The sequence below is a fragment of the Salmo salar genome, chromosome 04, assembly GCF_965601325.2.
Source record: "Salmo salar chromosome 04, fSalSal1, whole genome shotgun sequence".
NCBI lineage: Eukaryota > Metazoa > Chordata > Actinopteri > Salmoniformes > Salmonidae > Salmo > Salmo salar.
In genome coordinates, this window is record NC_138294.1 from 27,101,890 (window position 1) to 27,125,873 (window position 23,984).

General features: G+C 43.4%; 1 protein-coding gene across 3 annotated transcripts; it reads right to left on the reverse strand.

Annotated features, from left to right (window-relative positions):
• Positions 1 to 854: 854 nt before the first annotated feature.
• On the reverse strand, positions 855 to 23,619 carry ssrp1b (structure specific recognition protein 1b). 3 transcript variants are annotated; one of them, XM_082974219.1, is made up of 19 exons: positions 23,354 to 23,619; positions 22,461 to 22,552; positions 22,034 to 22,219; positions 21,509 to 21,614; positions 21,216 to 21,418; positions 20,236 to 20,336; positions 18,011 to 18,140; positions 17,743 to 17,846; positions 17,167 to 17,295; positions 16,705 to 16,822; positions 16,445 to 16,548; positions 16,151 to 16,223; positions 15,495 to 15,627; positions 14,863 to 14,908; positions 14,521 to 14,638; positions 14,152 to 14,319; positions 13,796 to 13,893; positions 1,467 to 1,653; positions 855 to 1,322 (listed from the first exon to the last, which is right to left on the reverse strand). In XM_082974219.1, the coding sequence occupies exons 2-19, from the start codon at positions 22,512 to 22,514 to the stop codon at positions 1,263 to 1,265; spliced, it is 2,118 nt and encodes a 705-aa protein (XP_082830345.1). In that variant the 5' UTR covers positions 22,515 to 22,552; positions 23,354 to 23,619; the 3' UTR covers positions 855 to 1,262. The 3 variants fall into 3 exon arrangements, with proteins under 3 accessions (XP_082830345.1, XP_045572600.2, XP_014050752.3); XM_045716644.2 differs by having other exon boundaries at positions 14,152 to 14,316; positions 23,308 to 23,363; XM_014195277.3 differs by having other exon boundaries at positions 23,308 to 23,363.
• Between the last annotated feature and the right edge of the window lie 365 nt (positions 23,620 to 23,984).

Genomic DNA, 23,984 nt, shown 5'->3' on the forward strand with positions numbered 1-23,984 from the left:
GACGAAGGACATGATGGAAAGGGTGGCAGGTAGCCTAGCGGTTAGAACGTTGGACCAGTAACTGAAAGGTTGGTTCGAATACCCGTGCTGATAAGGTGAAAAATCTGTCGATGTGCAAGGCACAACACTAATTTGCTCCAGGGGCGCTGTACTACGGCTGACCCTGTAAAACAACACATTTCACTGCACCTATCCGGTGTATGTGACAATAAAAAATATATCTACTGTTAAAAGGTATATCAATGCAGGGCTAGTATGTAGAGAGAAGAGGTTAAGTGTTGTGGTAGATAAACAATGTAGCTGTCATATACAGAAGATGTGGTTGGAGAGAGGGGTGTGCAGAGAAACTGAGAGAGAAGGAGAACAAAAGGGAGTGTGAGAGAGAGAGAAAGAACAAGGAAATAGATGTTGTGGTTGGCTGAGAAGGAGAGGGGAGAGAATTGATAGTATGGCTGGAGAGAGAGAGAGAGAGAGCAGGAGATTGTGTTCCTTTAGAACGCTTGTCATCAGTATCAGATTACGCACAGACACTTAAAAGACAGGCCTCATCCATCCATCCATCCATCCATCCATCCATCCATCCATCCTTCTCTCCGGTCCTCCCCGTCATTCTCACTGCTCATAGTTGACCACACCATGGTATATTGAAACCACAGCCCTCCTCCTTCCTCTAACTCAGTCCAACACCACACATTCTTCTAAACCACGTGGAATAACCATAGAATGTTTATTGTGCTTCGCTAATAGCAAATGGTTGTTTATGTGTGTGTGTGTTTGTGAACATGTGTAACGTTATATGAAAGACAGCATTTACACCAGTCAGCCCCAAAACACTCAAGACATGGAAAAGAGCATTTACTTATAATATTTAATTCAGTAATATTCTGGAAAACTACATTTCACAGCAGGCAAGGGTTTTTACCTGAGTTGTTCACAGCCTAAACCAACAGACAGTGTCATGCATGTGTAGCTGGGAAATGTAGTCATGACACTGGTCAGGTTATGGGATTTTTGCACTGGGCTAAAATCATTAAATACAATTTTTCGCTTCCTGAGATGAGGGGGATAGTTTTACAATTCCTGGACAGAATATTCTTTGAATACATTGGTATGAATTATCTTCATACTTGATTCCTGTGCTTTAAAATAGAATAGAACGAGCGTATGAGAGACAGGAACGGAGGGCGGTAGAGAGTTCACAACCCCCCTCCACACTTTACCCTCTCCATGTCCTTCCCTCTCTCTCTCCTCTCAGGCGCGCCTCAGTCTGATCCTGAGTCAGAACTGGGTGGGGTCGAGGCCACCTCCTCCTCATCTGAACCCTGAGAGAGAGAGAGAGAGAGAGCGAGAGAGAGTAAAAGAAGAGGCGTGAACATGATTAAACAAAACAATTGTCTGAAATGCCATACTTGTAGCAAAATGTTTTATATGTGAAGTGCATTGTGTGTGTGTGCATATGTCCTCACCTTGCGTTTGCGTTTACCCTTGCCTCTGTCTGACTCTGAGGAGCTCTCTTCGCTGGAGATAAACTCCCTGCTCTTAAAGCTGTCGTTTCCTGTCGTCCTCTCCCTCTCCCTCTCTCGCTCCCTCCCTCCACCAGATGTCCCCTTCTTATTCTTCTCATCCCTCTTCCCTCCCTTCTTTTTCCTTTCCCTGAACACATGAAAAAGAGGAAGTGATAGATTAAAGACATGATAAATAAGCAAACATTCAAAAATACTTCAAATATGATGCACCTTTTGCTGTTATGTTTAGCAAAACTCTTACATGATAATCAATGATACTGTAAGGACCGACGCTGAAGACGAGAAGCAAGTACAGGGAGTGAACATTTAATGAAACATGGACAGGAAAAGAAAATGGATAGTGTCTGGACAGGGGAAAACAAAACGACAATAATGCTGACACGGGGAACAAACTGAGGAGCAGACAGATATAGAGGGGCAATAAACAAAGTAAAGGAGTCCAGGTAAATCTAATGAAGCGCTGATGTGCGTAATGATGGTGACAGGTGTGCATAATGAAGGGCAGCCTGGCACCCTCGAGCTCCAGAGAGGGGAAGCGGGAGCAGGCGTGACAGTACCCCCCCTCTAGGGGTGCCACCTGGCATCCCACTTGGGCAAGCCTGACGGGCCTGCCGAGGCATGGTGCTGGACTAGCCGGCTGAGGCGTGAAAGCCCGACGAGCCGGCTGAGGCGTGGAAGCCCGACGAGCCGGCTGAGGTGTGAAATCCTGACGATCCCGCTGAGGCGTGGGAGCCTGATGGACCGACTGAGGCATGACGTGGGATGGGAGCCTGATGAGCCGGCTGAGGTGTAAGAGCCCAACGAGCCAGCTGAGGCATGTCGTGGGATGGGAGCCTGCTGACCAAAACGAGGCAAGAAAACCTCTCGAGCCAGCTAAGGCGTGGAAGCCCGATGAGCCAGCTGAGGCACCCCCGGTTCCACAGGCGGCGGCACCCAGACCCGACGTCACCACCAAAAACAAAAAAACGCAAACTCCCTGATGATTCAAATAGTGGTGTAACGGGTGTTGCCGTGTTGAATGGACCAAACTGCAGACGGAATGTGGATACTCATCTTTTTAATATATACGAGCAAAGCATCCACAGGAAAAACAATCACTACTAACTACAGGCTAACAGGCTACGTACAAACAAAAAGACTAGCAGTGTTAGCACAACCACCCACAAACCCAAGTGACAAACATACTCCTAAATATATGACTCCCAATCAGGAACAACGATCCCCAGCTGTTCCTGATCAGGAGTCACAAGACTAACACAGAAACAGACATACTAGACAACACATACAGACTTCTTCTGCCACGTCCTGACCAAAATACTACACCACTACTCCCTCTGCTGGTCAGGACGTGACAAGTGGTGTCAGCATTCTGTAAGGACCGACGCTGGAGACGAGAAGCAAGTACAGGGAATGAACATTTAATGAAACACGGACAGGAACAGAATATGGACAGCGTCTGGACAGGGGAAAACAAAACGACAATAATGCTGACACGGGGAACAAACTAAGGAGCAGACAGATATAGAGGGGCAATCAACAAAGTAAAGGAGTCCAGGTGAGTCCAATGAGCGCTGATGTGTGTAATGATGGTGACAGGTGTACGTAATGACGGGAGCCCTCGAGCGCCAGAGAGGGGAAGCGGGAGCAGGCATGACAGAAACCTAGTCCTGGATTAAAAAGCATGCTCAATGGAGAATCTCAATTAGAAAGGATTTCTAGTCTTTCTAGTATGCTTAATCTGGGTCTGGGAAACCACCCAACATTATATATACTGCAAATTATATACAAGTAGTGCATAAATTGTATCTACACTCTTAGAAAAAAAGGTTCTGGATAGAACCAAAAAGGGTTCTAGTGCTTGCTTCATATTCATAGGTTGCACCTCCATCACTCGGTGCCCTAAAGTGGTGATAAACCCAGTCATTCTGGACAGAGGCTAACTACTGTTAGGTCTAAATTGCATTACAGTGCCTGGAAATACAATGACATTGCTAAAGTAGTCAAATATTTAGTAGGAAACAACTTTGCTAGCATTATCATGTCATCAAATTTACTTTAGACACATTGCAATGTTGTCATTAGCTAGCAAAGTTTGTCAAAAATAGCTAGCAATGCTAACATTAGCGAGCTAAAATCCGGTGGCCTCTCCTCAATCTTAGCCAGCTAGCTAGCTGCATCTAAAGTCAATCTGGTGACATCGAAATGATGACAAAAGGTTTTCCTACTTATTATTGTCTCCTTTTGAATGTCATTGTATTTCCAAGCCACTGTAATGCACTGAATGCTCAGTCGGGCATCAGTCCAAAATGAACGTTCAAAACAATATTGTGATGAAATATGCAACCCATGAATATGGCACCCGTAAAGGTTCTATATAAAACCCTTTGTAGGGTTCTTCTATCAGAACCCAAGGGCTTCTTCTCGGGTTTCCTACAGGATTCTATATGGAACCAACTTCGGTTCTATATTGAATCTTAATCAATCAATCAATCAATCAATCAATCAATCAATCAATCAATCAATCAATCAATCAATCAAATGTATTTATAAAGCCCTTTTTACATCAGACAATGTTACAAAGCGCTATACAGAAACCCAGCTTAAAACCTCAAACAGCAAGCAATGCAGATGTATGTGACAAACGTCGTAGAGAGGAGACCAAGGTGCGGCGTGTTCAATATTTATTATAACTCAGAACACTAAATCAAAACAACAAACAACGGAAAACGAAAGAAACGTTCTGCAGGCTATACTGAGCTGTACAAAAACAAGATCCCACACTGAAGGAGGAAAAAAGGGCTGCCTAAGTATGATTCCCAATCAGAGACAACGATAGACAGCTGCCTCTGATTGGAAACCATACTCAGCCAAACAAAGAAATACAATGACATAGAATGCCCACCCCATATCACACCCTGACCTAACCAAACAGAGAAATACGTCTCTCCCAGGTCAGGGCGTGACAATGTATTTGTATTTATTATGGATCCGCATTAGCTGCTGCTTTGGCTTCCTGGGGTCCAGCAAAATTAAGGCAGTTTATACAATTTTAAAAACATTACAATACATTCACAGATTTCACAACACACTGTGTGCTCTCAGGCCCCTACTCAACCACTACCACATATCTACAGTACTAAATCCATGTGTATGTATAGTGCGTATTTTACAGTGTGTGTGTGTGTGTATGCATGTGTCTATGCCAATGATTGTGTTGCTTCACAGTCCCCGCTGTTCCATAAGTTTTTTTTTTAATCTGATTTTTAAAATTAAATTTTACTGCTTGCGTCAGTTACTTGATATGGAATAGAGTTCCATGTAGTCATGGCTCTATGTAGTACTGTGTGCCTCCCATAGTCTGTTCTGGACTTGGGGACTGTGAAGAGACCTCTTGTGGCATGTCTTGTGGGGTATGCATGGGTGTCCGAGCTGTGTGCCAGTAGTTTAGACAGACCAACTTCAACATGGTTGGTGCATTCAACATGTCAATACCTAAAAATAGTGATGAAGTCAATCTCTCCTCCACTTTCAGCCAGGAGAGGTTGACATGCATTTTATTAATATTAGCTCTCTGTGTACATCCAAGGGCTAGCCGTGTGGCCCTGTTCTGAGCCAATTGAGCCAATTTTCCTAATCTGAGCCAATTTTCCTAAGTCCTTTTTTGTGGCACCTGACCACACGACTGAACAGTAGTCAAGGTGCGACAAAACTAGGGCCTGTAGGACCTTCCTTGTTGATAGTGTTGTTAAGAAGGCAGAACATCACTTTATTATAGACAGACTTCTCCCCATCTTAGGTACTACTGCATCAATATCTTTTGACCATGACAGTTTACAATCTAGGGTTACTCCAAGCAGTTTAGTCATCTCAACTTGCTCAATTGCCACATTATTTATTACAAGATTTGGTTGAGGTTTAGAGTTTAGTGAGTGTTTTGTTCCAAATACAATGCTTTTAGTTTTAGAAATATTTAGGGCTAACTTATTCCTTGACACCCACTCTGAAACTAACTGCAGCTCTATTGTTGAGTGTTTCAGTCATTTCAGTCGCTGTAGTAGCTGACATGTATAGCGTTGAGTCATACATAGACACTCTGGCTTTACTCAAAGTCAGTGGCATGTCGTTAGTAAAAATTGAAAAAAGCAAGGGGCCTAAACAGCTACCCTGGGGAATTCCTGATTCTAACTGGATTATATTTGAGAGGCTTCCATTAAAGAACATCCTCTGTGTTCTGTTAGACAAGTAACTCATTATCCACATTATAGCAGGGGGTGTTCAGACATAACACATATGTTTTTCCAGCAGCAGACTATGATTGATAATGTCAAAAGCTGCACTGAAGTCTAACAAGACAGCCCCCACAATCATTTTATCATCAATTTCTCTCAGCCAATCATCAGTCATTTGTGTAAGTGTTATGCTTGTTGATTGTCCTTCCCTATAAGCATTCTGAAATTCTGAGGTCAATTTGTTTACTGTGAAATAGCATTGTATGTGGTCAAACACTTTTTTTCCCAGAAGTTTACTAAGGGTTGGTAACAGGCTGATTGGTCGGCTATTTGAGCCAGTAAAGGGGGCTTTACTGTTATTGGGTAGAGGAATGACTTTAGCTTCCCTCCAGGCCTGAGGGCACATGCTCTCTAGTAGGCTTAAATTGAAGATGTGGCAAATAGGAATGGCAATATCGTCTGCTATTATCCTCAGTAATTTTCCATCCAGATTGTCAGACCCTGGTGGCTTATCATTGTTGATAGACAACAATATTTTTTTCACCTCTTCCACACTGACTTTATGGAATTCAACAGTACAATTCTTGTCTTTCATAATTTGGTCCGATATACTTGGATGTGTAGTGTCTGCCTTTGTTGCTGGCATGTCATCCCCATGTCATTGCAATATCAGTGGGCTTTGTGATGAATGAGCCATCTGATTCAATGAATGAAGGAGCCGAGTTAGCTTTTTCCCCCAAAATCTCACATAAGGTGCCCCAAAGCTTTTTACTATCATTCTTTATATAATTTCTCTTTGTTTCATAGTGTAGTTTATTTTTCTTTAGTTTAGTCACGTGATTTCTTAATTTGCAGTACATTTGCCAATCAGTTGGGCTGCCAGACTTAATTGCCATACCTTTTGTCTCATCCCTATCAACCATATAATTTTTCAATTCCTCATCAATCTAAGGGGATTTAACAGTTTTTACAGTCATTTTCTTAATGGTTGTGAGCTTATTAGTAACTGGAATAAGTATTTTCATAAATGCGTCAAGTGCAGCGTCTGGTTGCTCCTCATTACACACCACAGACCAGTAAATATTCTTTACATCATCAACATATGAATCACTAAAAAATGTCATGTATGACCTCTTATACACTATATTAGGCCCAGCCTTTGGAACTTTGGTTTTCCTAGATATGGCTATTATATTGTGATCACTACATCCTATGGATTTGGATACTGCTTTAAAGCAAATATCTGCAGCATTAGTAAAGATGTGATCAATAAATGTTGATGATTTAATTCCTCTGCTGTTTGTAACTGCCCTGGCAGATTGACTGACAACCTGATCCAGGTTGCAGGCACTGGTTACAGTTTGATGTTTTTTCCTGAGTGGGCAGCTTGATGATAGCCAGTCAATATTTAAATCACCCAGAAAATATACTTCTCTGTTGATATCACATACATCAAGCATTTCACAGATATTATCCAGATACTGACTGTTAGCACTTGGTGGTCTATAGCAGCTTCCCACAAGAATGGGCTTTAGGTGAGACAGATGAACCTGGAGCCATATTCCTTCAACAGTATTTAACATTAGATCGTCTCTAAGCTTTACAGGAATGTGGTTCTGAATATAGACCACAACATTGCCTCCGTTGGCATTTCTGTCTTTTCTGTAGATGTTGTAGATGTTATAACCATGTATTGCTACCAGTGTATCATCAAAGGTATTATCAAAGTGAGTTCCAGAGATAGTCAGAATAGGAATGTCATCTGTTACAAGCAAGTTATTGACTTCATGGATCTTGTTTCTTAGGCTACATACAGTGAGGGAAAAAAGTATTTGATCCCCTGCTGAATTTGTACGTTTGTCCACTGACAAGAAAATGATCAGTCTATAATTTTAATGGTAGGTTTATTTGAACAGTGAGAGACAGAATAACAACAAAAAAATCCATGTCAAAAATGTTATAAATTGATTTGCATTTTAATGAGGGAAATAAGTATTTGACCCCCTCTCAATCAGAAAGATTTCTGGCTCCCAGGTGTCTTTTATACAGGTAACGAGCTGAGATTAGGAGCACACTCTTAAAGGGAGTGCTCCTAATCTCAGTTTGTTACCTGTATAAAAGACACCTGTCCACAGAAGCAATCAATCAATCAGATTCCAAACTCTCCACCATGGCCAAGACCAAAGAGCTCTCCAAGGATGTCAGGGACAAGATTGTAGACCTACACAAGGCTGGAATGGGCTACAAGACCATCGCCAAGCAGCTTGGTGAGAAGGTGACAATAGTTGGTGCGGTTATTCGCAAATGGAAGAAACACAAAAGAACTGTCAATCTGCCTCGGCCTGGGGCTCCATGCAAGATCTCACCTCGTGGAGTTGCAATGATCATGAGAACGGTGAGGAATCAGCCCAGAACTACACGAGAGGATCTTGTCAATGATCTCAAGGCAGCTGGGACCATAGTCACCAAGAAAACAGTTGGTAACACACTACGCCATGAAGGACTGAAATCCTGCAGCGCCCGCAAAGTCCCCCTGCTCAAGAAAGCACATTTACATGCCCGTCTGAAGTTTGCCAATGAACATCTGAATGATTCAGAGGACAACTGGGTGAAAGTGTTGTGGTCAGATGAGACCAAAATGGAGCTCTTTGGCATCAACTCAACTCGCCGTGTTTGGAGGAGGAGGAATGCTGCCTATGACCCAAGAACACCATCCCCACCGTCAAACATGGAGGTGGAAACATTATGCTTTGGGGGTGTTTTTCTGCTAAGGGGACAGGACAACTTCACCGCATCAAAAGGGACGATGGACGGGGCCATGTACCGTTAAATCTTGGTTGAGAACCAGGGCATTGAAAATGGGTCGTGGATGGCTATTCCAGCGTGACAATGACCCAAAACACACGGCCAAGGCAACAAAGGAGTGGCTCAAGAAGAAGCACATTAAGGTCCTGGAGTGGCCTAGCCAGTCTCCAGACCTTAATCCTATAGGAAATCTGTGGAGGGAGCTGAAGGTTCGAGTTGCCAAACGTCAGCCTCGAAACCTTAATGACTTGGAGAAGATCTGCAAAGAGGCGTGGGACAAAATCCTTCCTGAGATGTGTGCAAACCTGGTGGCCAACTACAAGAAACGTCTGACCTCTGTGATTGCCAACAAGGGTTTTGCCACCAAGTACTAAGTAATGTTTTGCAGAGGGGTCAAATACTTATTTCCCTCATTAAAATGCAAATCAATTTATACAATTTTTGACATGCGTTTTTCTGGATTTTTTTGTTGTTATTCTGTCTCTCACTGTTCAAATAAACCTACCGTAAAAATTATAGACTGATCATTTCTTTGTCAGTGGGCAAACATACAAAATCAGCAGGGGTCAAATACTTTTTTCCCTCACTGTATGTTAATATGGGCTATTTTTAGCACTTTTATGGGTTGCTTGATTGTTTTTAATGCTTTACTGGGAAGCTTATCAGAGGTAGACTTACTCATGTTATTTACATTGGAGCTGATAGTGCAGGGTGAGCTGCATAAAGTGGCCTTCCTACTATTGCACACCGCCTCAGTGCTAACAGTGTAACTCTGGTTTATAGGCTCATGATTACTGCTTACAATAGCTGTAGGATAAACAGATGTATTCGGTGAAATTAGGGGTACATCAATTAAATTACCTACATTGTGTTTTTTACAATGCCCCTAAAATCATGTACATTTGATGCAGCATTATGACGACTCATTGTCAAAAGGGTAGGGATTAACTGAGCTGGTCTTGGATCATTTACCAGTCATTGTTTCAACGCAGCCTTGAAATGCGTGGACAGAGTCCAGGAGCCAAGATGATTTGGATGGACTCCGTCATTCCTGTAGAGTATCTTCTGTTTCCAGAAGGTGACGAAGTTATCAATAAAAGTGACTCCAGCAGAGCTACAGTAGTCTTTTAGCATGATGTGTAATGCCAGCAGTCTGCTGAATCTTTAACACCCGCGGCTCAACGATGGTACTGGACATGAAATTATTTTAATGCTAAAATCAGTTATTTTAAATCCATTTTCAAATGTTCCAAGCTAGCCCTCCTGATGTGGTTTGACCCCACATGGACTACGACAGTGTCAGCTCCCGGCATGGTGTTATGTTCTGTACTCGTGCTCCTGGGTAGCACAGGGTTTTTGCCTTGGGGACCGAAATGTTTCTCACCATAGAGTTGCCTATGATGACAGCTGGTGATGTTGAATGGGCCGGTCTCTCAGGCAGCCTCACGGTCTGGGAGCTCAGAGGATCTGAACCCGAGGTAGAAGCCACCGGAGAGGGAGACAGAACAGAGGACGAAGACGCAGCTGCCTCCAGATAGGATCTTGATTGGGAAGCCACCCAGGAAGAAGGTGCCGGAACCTCTGGATCCTGGGCGACAAATCTGTTTTTGGTGTGTGTCAGTTCCGGGCTCAACATCTCCATGGAGACCCCCGTTGCCAGAGGGCGCCTTCTTCGACTTCCAAGGCGAGTGACGTAACTCCATGACTGGTTGGTTGGGTCGAGAACAGTTACGTTCTCTAGGAAAGGGGGAGATCCCTTCGGGGATGGAACCCTGCCAAGCACCGGCCAGTCGGCTGTGGAGAGCCGCGATATGGCGGCGAAACTACCACCAGACCAGAGCGGCGTCCGGCTACTGGGGTGGAAGAAAAATAAAAAGTAGGTGGGCGTGGGTTCCCCAGTAGCTTAAGTAGGTTTGCTACTTGCTTGCTAAGAGTAGCTACTTCGCTCCTGTAGTCCTCCGCAAGCAAGCAGTTGCTACATTGAAAGTCAGCGCGGTCCACATTGTCCCGGAACAAAGCAAAGTAAACACAGTTCCTGCGTTAGATAGCGGCCTCCATTTGAGCCCGCCGAGCCAGCGAGGCTAGCTAGGCTTTCTCGTCTCTCCCCCTATACGGAATCTGGCAGGATCCCGGGATAGATAGTGGCGCTCACAGCAATTTAGCCCAACAGAGCTGCAGGATTCAAAATAAAATAAAAAGTATATAAAAACACTGTCAGCTTTTAAACCGAAGTCTATAGTTCAGGTTTCGGTGTAGATGTAGAAGCCATGTACAGTGCATTCGGAAAGTATTTAGACGCATTCACTTTTTCCACATTTTGTTACGTTATAGCCTTATTCTAAAATAGATTCAATTGTTTTTTCCCCCCACATCAATCTACACACAACACCCCATAATGACAAAGCAAAAACAGGTTTTTAGAAAATGTTGCAAATGAATAAAAAATAAAAAATGGAAATATTACATTTACATAGGTATTCAGACCCTTTACTCAGTACTTTGTTGAAGCACCTTTGACAGCGATTACAGCCTCGAGTCTTCTTGGGTATGACGCTACAAGCGTGGCACACCTGTATTTGAGGAGTTTCTCCCATTCTTCTCTGCAGATCCTCTCAAGCTCTGTCAGGTTGGATGGGGAGTGTTGTTGCACAGCTATTTTCAGGTCTCTCCAGAGATGTTTGATCGGGTACAAGTACATTCAGAGACTTGTCCTGAAGCAACTCCTGTGTTGTCTTGGCTGTGTGCTTAAGGTCGTTGTCCTGTTGGAAGGTGAACCTTCGCCCCAGTCTGAGGTTCTGAGCACTGGAGCAGGTTTTCATCAAGGATCTCTCTGTACTTTGCTCCGTTCATCTTTCCCTCGATCCTGACTAGTCTCCCAGTCCCTGCCGCTGAAAAACATCCCCACAGCATGATGCTGCCACCACCATGCTTCACCGTAGGGATGGTGCCAGGTTTCCTCCAGACATGACGCTTGGCATTCAGGCGAAAGAGTTCAATCTTGGTTTCGTCAGACCAGAGAGTCTTGTTTCTCATGGTCTGAGGGACATTTCGGTGCCTTTTGGTAAACTCCAAGCTGGCTGCCTTTTTTTTTGCCTACAACGTAACAAATTGTGGAAAAAGTGAAGGGGGTCTGAATACTTTCCGAATGCACTGTATGAAGCAAGCATAGAACCCTTTTTGGTTCTATCCAGAACCTTTTTCTGTAAGAGTGTAGTATCTACAGTCAGAAGTTAACATACACTTAGGTTGGAGTCATTAAAACTTGTTTTTCAACCACTCCACAAATTTCTTGTTAACAAACTATAGTTTTGGCAAGTCAGTTAGGACATCTACTTTGTGCAAAACACAAGTCATTTTTCAAATAATTGTTTATAGACAGATTATTTCACTTATAACTCACTGTATCACTATTCCAGTGGGTCAGAAATGTACATACACTAAGTGTAACGCCCTGGCCATAGAGAGGGGTTTTTGTTCTTTATTTTGGTTAGGCCAGGGTGTTACATTGGGTGGGCGTTCTATGTTCATTTTTCTATGTTTTTGTATTTCTTTGTTTTGGGCCGTGTGTGGCTCCCAATCAGGCACAGCTGTAGTTCGTTGCTGCTGATTGGAAGTCACACATAAGGAGCCTGTTTTTCCTTTGGGTTTTGTGGGGGATTGTTTCTGTTTAGTGTCTTGCACCTGACAGTACTGTTTGGCTGTCGGTTTTCTTGTTTTGTTGTATCGTGTTCGTTCGTATATTAAAACTCAAGATGAACACTAACTCCGCTGCACCTTGTTCTACTTCCACAGACAGCCGTTACACTAAGTTGACTGTGCCTTTAAACAGCTTGGAAAATTCCAGAAAATTATGTCATGGCTTTAGAAGCTTCTGATAGGCTAATTGACATAATTTGAGTCAATTGGAGGTGTACCTGTGGATGTATTTCAAGGCCTACCTTCAAACTCAGTGCCTCTTTGCTTGACATCATTGGAAAATATGAAGAAATCAGCCAAGACCTTAGAATTTCTTTTTTGACCTCCACAAGTCTGATTCATCCTTGGGAGCAATTTCCAAACGCCTAAAGGTACCATGTTCATCTGTACAAACAATAGTACGCAAGTATAAATACCATGGGACCACGCAGCCGTCATGCTGCTCAGGAAGGAGACGCGTTCTGTCTCCTAGAGATGAATGTACTTTGGTGTACGAAAAGTGCAAATCAATCCCAGAACAACAGCAAAGGACCTTGTGAAGATGCTGGAGGAAACAGGTACAAAAGTATCTATATCCACAGTGAAACGAGTCCTATATCGACGTAACCTGAAAGGCCGCTCAGCAAGGAAGAAGCCACTGCACCAAAACCGCCATAAAAAAGCCAGACCACGGTTTGCAACTGCACATGGGGACAAAGATGGTACCTTTTGGAGAAATGTCCTCTGGTCTGATGAAACAAAAATGTAACTGTTTGGCCATAATGGTCTTCATTATGTTTGGAGGAAAAAGGGAGAGTCTTGCAAGCCGAAGAACACCATCCCAACCGTGAGGCACGGGGGTGGCAGCATCATGTTGTGGGGGTGCTTTGCTGCAGGAGGGACTGGTGCACTTCACAAAATAGATGGCATAATGAGGAAGGAAAATTATGTGGATATATTGAAGCAACATCTCAAGACATCAGTCAGGAAGTTAAAGCTTAGTCGCAAATGGATCTGACTCCAAGCATACTTCCGAAGTTGCGGCAAAATGGCTTAAGGACAACAAAGTCAAGATATTGGAGTGGCCATCACAAAGCCCTGACCTCAATCCTATAGACAATTTGTGGGCAGAACTGAAAAAGCATGTGTGAGCAAGGAGGCCTACAAACCTGACTCAGTTACACCAGCTCTGTCAGGAGGAATGGGCCAAAATTCACCCAACTTATTGTGGGAAGGTTGTGGAAGGCTACCCTAAACATTTGATCCAAGTTAAACAATTTAAAGGCAGTGCTACCAAATACTAACTGAGTGTATGTAAACTTCTGACCCACTGGGAATGTGATGAAAGAAGTAAAAGCTGAAATAAATCACTCTCTACTATTATTCTGACATTTCACATTCTTAAAATAATGTGGTGATCCTAACTGACCTAAGACAGGAAATCTTTACTAGGATTAAATGTCAGGAATTGTGAAAAACTGAGTTTAAATGTATTTGGCTAAGGTGTATGTAAACTTCCGACTTCAACTGTAGGTGTTTAACTGGGACATGATACTGTACTTTTTGGAGGGGGCAGAGGATCCTCCTCCACTCTCTCTGTACTCCCTCATCGCTACCTCATAGTCCTTCTTCGCCTCCTCCGCTTTCCCATCCCACTCCTGACAGACAGAGAGAGAAAAGGGTAGAGGGAGAGAGAAAGTGAGAGACAAAGAGAGAGAGAGATGGGAATGGGGCGGAGAAAAAGAAAGACAGAGATAGTCAATAATTCAACAAGATGCATTTTACAATGAACTACATTTTCACACACTAATGAAAGGGAGAGCAAAAGAAAGACAAGAGGGAAGGATGAGAGGAGGACAATTGCAGTACTGGTATCTCTCTCTCTCTCCCTCCCTCTTCCCCTCCCTCTCTCACACCACTTTTTGCTCCTTCCCCAGTTCCCTCCACATCTCCCCGGCCCTCTTGGAGATCTCTGTGATGGATATCCCAGGGTGCTCTGCTTTGATGCTCTCGCGGCTCGCGTTCAGCCACAGGAAATAAGCGCTCATCGGCCTCTTGGGGGCGCCACTGTCCTTTGGCTTCTTCTAGGGAGAGAGAGTAAAGGAGGTAGAGGGGAGAAAAGGGGGAGGGAGAGAGGAAGGGAAGAGGGAGAAAAACAGAGGTGAAGGTAGAGAAAGAGAGGAAAGAGGAGAGAGGTTGAGAGATAGAAAGGAAGGGAGGGTTCATTTCAGATGAAGTACTTAGTTTTACCTCTCCTCCCTCTCTCTCCTCCCCCCCTCCTTTACCTTGCGTGGTTTCCTCTCCTTCACTACTTTGGCCTTCTTGGCTGGTCTCTTCTTCTTCTCTCTGTCACTGTCTCCCTCCTCTGCACTGCTGTCACTGGCTGATGCCTTACTGTCATACCTGAGAGAGAAGGAAAAAGAAAGAGAGAGACGGGGAGGGGAGGGGAGGGGGAGAGAGAGAGAGAGAGTGTGAGGGGGGAGAGCAAGAGAAAGTGGGAGAGTGAAAGAAAGGAGGCAAGTGAGCGAGAGGGAGGCAGGATGAGAAGAGAGAAGGGAATGTGAAAGAAATTGACTGATAAAAAGCGGTAAAGATAAGGGAGTGATGGATTGAAAACGAATACGCACTCTTCCGCTATGTCATCTTCCTCCTCTCCAGGGTTAAAAGACTCATCTGGAAGACAAGAGAAATAACTGTGATTGGCTCTGCCTCCTGTCACTCACCGCTCTCACCCTCTGAACTAATTGACTGACATCGGTTCAATTATTTGAGTTCCATTTCTTTCCGTTTTTTTTCTGTGATCCCAAGGTGCAGTTACTCTAGAGATAAATCAGGTCAAGCCCGAACTGTGTGATATAGTAAGGAGTTGTAATTTCCAACAGGCCAATATTCTACACTGTTTAGTGCAGTAAACATGGTAATTAACTACAATGACCATGATCCATTGCGTGCCTACTTGTCCGGTCAGGGCAGACACGAGAGACAGAATAATGTGTTATCAAGAGGGGTAGAGAGCAGTTGCTTGGCGAGGTATTTAAAAAAAAACCATAATGCATTATGCATTATGCATTTAATGTTTAAAAAAATTAATCTAAACCAAAATCAAAAACCATGATTTTTAATAATCAAACTGAAACTGAACCAACCTAAATAATCGCTCAGCTATACCTGTCACTCACGGTTCTCATCCTCTGATTGGCCCAGCCTCCTATCACTCACTGCTCTCGCCCTCTGATTGGCCAAGCCTCCTGTCACTCACCGCTCTCTCCATCGGAGTCATCACTGTCATTAGCCTCCTCTCTGATCTTGCCCTCCTCTTTCATCCTCTCCAGGTAGGCATCATGCTGGTCCTCGTCTGAGTCCTCCAACATGTCATCTTTACCCTTTATACCCTGACAGGATGAAAACACACCGTAGTAGTATAGTAAATACACAGTAGTATCATAGTAAATACACAGTAGTGTCATAGTAAATATATAGTAGTACTGTAGTAATAGACAGCAATATCATTAATTGTAAAACGCAGACTACCCATGTAAAGATGCTAACTAACTCTGGGAAATATACATATACACAGTGAACAACATGTAAAATGTTGACTCACTTACCAAGTCAGGTGTTAATTTGCTTTATCATCAGTAATAACATACACAGATTTAGACTCCTCCCTCCCACCCCAATTCCATAAGAGACAGGCAATGCAATTAATACCCCTAATCCTGATCATACCATTCTCCCAAATCACACACCATGCAGTTTAAAACCAAACCACCACCTCCGTACAGGACCAACCTTTTTCTACCGGACCACAACACAGAGAAACAGAGAGGACAGGTCAGCGGATGAAGGGATGAAAGCACATCTAATGAAAGAGTGAAATAGTGTAGTTTACAGGTGAACAGGTGAGATGTTTACCTCTTTGAATCCTCTGTTCTTGATGCTGAGCTTCTTGGCAGTCACAAAGTCAAAAAGCTTCCCATACTCCTCTCTGACGGAGAGATAGAACGAGCAAGAGAGAGATAAAGACAGAGAGAGAGGATGAAGTGAAAGGTGAGAGACATGACAAAGGTGTGTGCATGCATAAGTGTATGTGTGTGAGTGTTTGAGTTTAGCGGTGTGTGTGTGTGTGTGTGTGTGTGTGTGTGTGTGTGTGTGTGTGTGTGTGTGTGTGTGTGTGTGTGTGTGTGTGTGTGTGTGTGTATCCGTCACCTCTCGATGCTGCTGAAGGTGAACTGGGTGCCCTGCTTGGTTTCTATCTCAAAGTCGAAGGAGCGCGTGGTGGTGGTGCCTCTGGCGAAGTTCACACACGACACCTGGATGGATGGATGAAGAAGAAGAAGGAGGAGGAGTAGAAGAAGTAGAAGATTACTTTATCGTCCAATGTAGGCCTACGCATGAAGGAATGAAAGAACGCCCAAAAAAAGGGATACTTGAATGTCCCATAAGGAAAACTAAAAGGCATACAGCACCTCCTCGAAGCGCAGGTGTACGGGGGGCTTATGTATGTAGACGAAACCCCTCTCCAGAGGGTAGAGCAGGCCTGACGATGCTTTGTAGGAACACGTTATACACTGGGTCCCCGAGTGACTGGAGGGGAGAGAGGTAGAGAGTTTTAAGAGAAAGTTCTATTTTAGAGTGTAATGAGAGTGTGATGGAGACGAGACAGACCGATATGAACGTCGGCTGTATGCAGCAGGTGGCTGTGCTATCGGCTCTGACCACAGAACTTATGTCACTTACGTACGTCATGTGCTGTTCATTTCCAGCTGATTTTACATGTGGATTTGGCACAGTTTGACGACTACTGCGCGCGGCTGACATTCATGTTGTTTAGTCTTGTCTTAGAGGGGTGTGTATGAATGTGTGTTTACTCCTGGAAGTTTCTGTGTGTGTGTGCGTATGCATGTAAACGTGTGCGTGTGAGTGTTTACCCCAGGAAGTTTCCTGGCACGGTGATCTTCCTGTTGACCAGAGCCTTCATCACCCTGCCGACCATCTCATAGAGAGAACCTGACATGTTCTTACTGAGCTTTCCCCCATAACGCTTCTCCACCTCCTCCCTAGAGAGAGAGAGAGGAGAGAGGAGAGAGAGAGGAGGTTTGAGGAGAGAGGAAGACAAACAATAGAAATAAATGAAACAAAAAGCATGAAATATACACCTAATTATCTAATCTGATCAATATCTTCTAACATTTTCCATTCCTTCTCATACACTTACAAATGAAATCCAATTTTACTTGTCACATGTGCCGGATACAGCAGGTGTAGACCTTACCGTGAAACGCTTACTTACAAGCCCTTAACCAACAATGCAGTTTTAAGAAAATATTTACTAAATAAACTCAAGTTTAAAAAAAAAAGGCATAAAAAAAGTAACCCAATAAAATAACGGTAATGGGGCTATATACAGGGGAGACCGGTATAACATCTCTCTCTCTTCCTCTCTCATACTCCAATGTCTCTCATTCCCTCCCCTCACAGTCTCCCTCTCATTCTCTCTCTCTCACTCTGTCATGTTGAGGGAGAGGCTGAGGTCCTCCTCCTTGGAGAAGAGCAGGATGAGGAAGTGGTAACGTGTCTGCCCCTGTTTAATGGGCGGGTCTAGACTGATCTACAGAGAGAGAGGAAGGGACGGAATGAGGGAGAGACAGATAGAGAGAGAAAGTGAGAGAGAGAGGGAAGGTGAGAGGGAGACAGACAGACATTTGTATACAAATGGTATGCAATCTTGAGGTCTTTACGTGTGATGACTATTCAAACACCAGTAGTACTCACCATGAAGAACATCTGCCTCTGGTCCTTGTGTGGTAGCAGGAAGAGACGCAGCACAGTGGAGTAGGGGATCTTGTAGTCAAACGTCTTTCCATGGAGGTGGAGGAAGCTGGGGTAGATACGGATATCATACCTGAGAGAGAGAAAGAGTCAGTGTGGGAGAGAGAGAGAGACGGACGGGGGGGGGGGGGGTGTGACAGTGCAAGAGGTTTATATTTCAAAACAAATGTTATTTGTCACATGCACCAAATAAAACCTTACCGTGAAATGCTTACTTACAAGCCCTTAACCAACAAAGCAGTTCAAGAAATGTGTAAAAATATTTACTAAATAAACTAATGTAAAAATAGAAATATTAAAATAAAAAGTAACACAATAAAAATAACAAGGCTATATACAGGGGATACCAGTACAGAGTCAATGTGCAGGGGTACAGGTTGGTCGAGTTATTTTGTACATGTAGGTAGGATGCTTGTCTGGACGCTTGTCTGAACGCTTGTCTGGGCAAAAGGTAGATTAGGAATAGAAAAGGGGTGGCGGAGTTTGGCATAGGTGTCTACACAGCCAACCCTATGGCAGAGAATCATATCTGCCTTCCAGCACTTTCTGATCTGACCGTCAGCTTCTACTTATCCCCAGTTACATGTTCAGCTGTTTAATAAAGTCACAAATGAAAGGGATACATCTTGATACCTTCACCCCCAGCTGAAGGTGTAGTTTGGCATGGATAAGGATTGTGTGTGCCTACCTGACCCTGCATACAGTATGTGTGCACGAAGGCATGTGTGTGTGTATATGTGTGTAAAGGTGTGTATGTACAGTTGAAGTCGGAAGTTAACATACATTTAGGTTGGAGTCATTAAAACTCGTTTTCAACCACTCCACAAATTTCTTGTTAACAAACTATAGTTTTGGCAAGTCGGTTAGGACATCTACTTTGTGCATGACACAAGTCATTTTTCCAACAATTGTTTACAGACAGATTATTTCACTTATAATTCACTGTATCACAATTCCAGTGGGTCAGAAGTTTACATACACTAAGTTGACTGTGCCTTTAAACATCTTGGAAAATTCCAGAAAATGATGTCATGGCTTTAGAAGCTTCTGAAAGGCTAATTGACATCATTTGAGTCAATTGGAGGTGTACCTGTGGATGTATTTCAAGGCCTATCTTCAAACTCTGTGCCTCTTTGCTTGACATCATGGGAAAATCAAAAGAAATCTGCCAAGACCTCAGGAAAAAAATTGTAGACCTCCGCAATTTCCAAACACCTGAAGGTACCACGTTCATCTGTACAAACAATAGTACGCAAGTATAAACACCATGGGACCACGCAGCCGTCATACCGCTCAGGAAGGAGACGCGTTCTGTCTCCTAGAGATGAACGTACTTTCGTGCGAAAAGTGCAAATCAATCCCAGAACAACAGCAAAGGACCTTGTGAAGCTGCTGGAGGAAACGTGGGCTTAAGGACAACAAAGTCAAGGTATTGGAGTGGCCATCACAAAGCCCTGACCTCAATCCTTTAGAAAATTTGTGGGCAGAACTGAAAAAGCATGTGCGAGCAAGGAGGCCTACAAACCTGACTCAGTTACACCAGCTCTGTCAGGAGGAATGGGCCAAAATTCACCCAACTTATTGTGGGAAGGTTGTGGAAGGCTACCCTAAACATTTGACCCAAGTTAAACAATTTAAAGGCAGTGCTACCAAATACTAACAGAGTGTATGTAAACTTCTGACCCACTGGGAATGTGATGAAAGAAATAAAAGCTGAAATAAATCATTCTCTCTACTATTATTCTTTCTTTCATATTCTTAAAATAAAGTGGTGATCCTAACTGACCTATGACAGGGAATTTTTACTAGGATTAAATGTCAGGAATTGTGAAAAACTGAGTTTAAATGTATTTGGCTAAGGTGTATGTAAACTTCCGACTTCAACTGTATATGTTTGTAAAGGTGTGTGTGTATATGTGTGTAAAGGTGTGTGTGTGTGTATATGTTTGTAAAGGTGTGTTTGTATATGTGTAAATGTGTGCAAAGGTATTTGTGTATATGTGTGTAAAGGTGTGTATGCATATGTGTGTAAAGGTGTGTATGTAAAGGTGTGTGTGTGTATATGTGTGTAAAGGCGTGTGTAAACACGTGTGTGTGTGTAAAGGTGTGTGTGTGTGTGTAAAGGTGTGTGTGTGTGTATATGTGTGTAAAGGTGTGTGCATATGTACCTGCCCCTGGGCGTGAGACACTGCAGCTCTTTGAAGATACACACAGCATCTCCTGTAGCCTGGATCACATCTGCCTTGGACAGCACACTGTCTCTAAAGACCTGAGTGGAGGAAAAAACATGTTACTTTCCATACAATATCATCAACATTTCATTTATTCATTTGAGGCATTGGCAGAGACTTTTGTTCAAATCTCCTGTAGATACTTATGTATTTCAGTTTTAACATGTAGAACTTTTATCCCAATAAAGTTGAACTTGACAGTTGGTGTCAGTTCAGTTTCACTGCTAATCCAAGCCGTTTGAGTGTCTCATTATTCAGACAGAGATGCCTAGTCACTGAGTCCTGACACTGAAGTTTTTTGTGGGGAAGAGTTTGCTCTGCAGGACTGAAAAGCCCAAAACATCTATAATACAAGCTGACTTCGGTCGTCAGTTGGACAATGTTTCCTCCGACACATTGGTGCGGCTGGCTTCCGGGTTAAGCGAGCATTGTGTACAAAAAGCAGTGTGGCTTGGCAGATCATGTTTCGGAGGACGCTTGTCTCTCGACCTTCACCTCTCCCGAGTTTGTTGCGGAGTTGCAGCGATGAGACAAGATCGCAACTACCAATTAGAGATCACGAAAACTGGTGGCTATGAGAGGCTATGCATTATCCTGACGACTTAATGTAAATATTCTGTCAATATCAGATGCTTCGTTCTGTTGTTATGTTTTACATTTTAATCTGTTCTTGTCTGTTGTACTTTAACTGCTGCAAAATGAATTGCCTCTTGAGGACATTAACATTTTCTGAATCTGAATCTGAATACGGGACTAATATGGAAGACTATAGCAGACGTTTATGAATGCTGCCATCACGTTTGTTCTGACCTCTGCTGCGAAATCTTTTTATTCAAACTTGAAGAATATTTCAGTGAGTGTGGGTTTTTCCTTTCTTCAAGTCTATACCAGACACATGCTCACACACAGCCCCCCACCTCCACGGGTTCTGGCCCCTCTTCCGTGGTGGCAGTGTCCCCGGGCGGGACATAGAAGCGGACCTCCATCAGCGACACCTCTGCCTCATCGTTCTGGTGGAACTCCAGTGTCACCTCGTTCTTCCCCGTGGCGCACTGGGACACGCTGGCCAGGGGGATCTCAAATGCTGGGCTGTCGCTCACCTCGAATGACAGGAGAGGGCCTGGGGACAGAAACTAGACTGTGTTGGAGCAAAAATGTTACAACCAAAATGTCCTCTGAAAACTTGAATATGTGGTAGTGTTGTCCTTACCAGAGAATTTGGTGGTGCCCCAGTTCCAACCCTTCACACATAATTCCTTCTCTGACAGCTCCACTTTGTAGTGGGCTTTGAAGTACTCAGAGATCTTCTCAAAGTCCTGGAGAGAGAGGGTAGAGAGGAGAAGGGTGGAGAGAGAGAGAAGACAATGTTTATTTTCCATGCTGACTTTTCTGTTTCAAATGATTCTATTCTACACTCCTCTCTGATCTCGTTCCTACTCCAAACTCACTCTTTACTCTCTTTTATTCCCATTCTTCCCTCTTTCCACCTCTCCATCTGTTTCCTCCCCTTTCTCCTTCTTTCTCTCTTCCATCATCCATACCTCCCTCCCTCCCCTTCATCCTTCCCTCCATCTCTCTGTCTCCCCTCAACGATATCTCCCTCCCTCTCCTCTCCGACCCTCCTTCACCTCCCTCCCTCCTATTTTCCTCTCCTCCACCCCTTTCCTCTCCTCACCTCTCCTCTACCCTCATCTCTCCCCTCATCCCTCTCTCTTCCTCCCATCCCTCTCGTCACCGTGTCTCTGAAGCCGTCATATTTGTAGATGTGCCCGGTGCTGGTGGTCAGCTTGATGCCCTGTCCCAGACACACACGTCTCCACTGGGCCTGAGACAGTTCCGCAGCTGGGATGCTGTCCACCTTCCCTGTCTTACTGCTCTTATACACCACACTCTGTCTACCGAACCGCAGACGGCCATCATTCTGGGGAAGACACAGTAAATAGTGTTGACATACATATACAGTATAGCAACACCTGAAGTAAACATAGACACACACTCACATTTAGAATAGTTTGCAATAGTTTTTAACTGTTGACTGCATTGTCAGATATGTGTTGCTGTGCAGAAACACACACAGACAGCCTCTCCTCGAGTCCTCTCTCTCTCTTTCGCTCACACACACACATGCACAAGCACGCACACACACACACACACACACTCACCCATGACCCTTTGACCTCCTGGTAAATGTCACTGAACTCCAGTGTGTCGCCCATGGCAGCTATTCCTCTGGTCCTCGGGTGCCACTGTCTCTCTAATACCACACACAGAGAGTCTGCCTTCATTATACTAGTCCTATAGCTCAATTGATAAAGCATGGGGCTTGCAATGCCAGGACGGTGGGTACGATTACCGGGATCACTCATAAATAAAGTGTATGCACATAACTGTAATTTGCCTTGAAAAAAAGAATCTGCTAAACGGCATATATAATTATTATAATATTATTACTGTATCTACCGTACTGTACTATCTATAGTATAAACTAACTACAAACTCATAGAAAGATATATCTTTCTATCTCTTTATATAAACTTGTAAAAAATATATCTTGTTTCAATGATTTACAATTTATGTGCAGGAAGTGGCCTAAATCTTGAATTAAATACATCTAAATGATTTATATGGAAGCCTGTGTGAACTACATGTCTCAACAACTTAATACAGTAGGCCTTGCAGTGAAAATTATAACAACCAACCAAACTTGCTTGTTATGTGTTGCTGTCAGCTGTCAAGCAAATTGAGACATGTAAATAACCCTTATGACAATCTTGAATTAAATACATCTAACTGATTTATATGGAAGCCTGTGTGAACTGCATGTCTCAACAACTTAATACAGTAGGCCTTGCAGTGAAAATTATAACAACCAACCAAACTTGCTTGTTATGTGTTGCTGTCAGCTGTCAAGCAAATTGAGACATGTAAATAACCCTTATGACATTTAAAAACTATTATGCAATATAGTACAGCTTGCTATAATGGTGCTATTATTATGTTATTGTTTACCGATTATAGTTGATCTGTGGAATAACGTCATGTTTACATTACTAACCGTTGTGTTGCAGCTGTCAACTTGCAATGTTGTGCGTGGGGGGAAAGTCAAGTCTTTGCGTCGAAAGTGACGTAATCACGGTTTGTATGTGTTACGTTTGACGTTTTTTTCTTCTCTTGGTCTGGCTGTTTTGCGTTTCGAATGTTTTCTTTACTATATGAGTGACGTACAATATCGTTACACATTGATCATCAGACCAAAACAGAAGGGGAAAGACACAGTGGCGGTTCTAGACCATTTCAACTGGGGGGGCCAAGCTGGGGCCAGTTGTACTGTTAGAGGGGCCAGTTACATTAGACGTTATTGTTGACATATCGTTTTGCATGTGGTACGATACTGTTGTGTTCCGCCTAAAGCCGTCCCTCTAGAAAATGTGTGGGTTAAATTAGTGTTCCGCGTTGCCACTGTCTAATAACGGATGTAAAAAAAGAAAGATAGCAAAAATTTGTTTTGTAAAAATTATTTCATAATCCACATTTAGGGGGTCCAAAATTGTTGTCACAGGGGCACTGCCCCCCCAGAACCGCTAGTGGAAAGACATTGAACAGAATTGCAAACAAGTATGTTATAAAACTATATCAGAGGCGTGATAAAACGTTTTTACACACAGTGAATTGCACAAGCGCAAGAA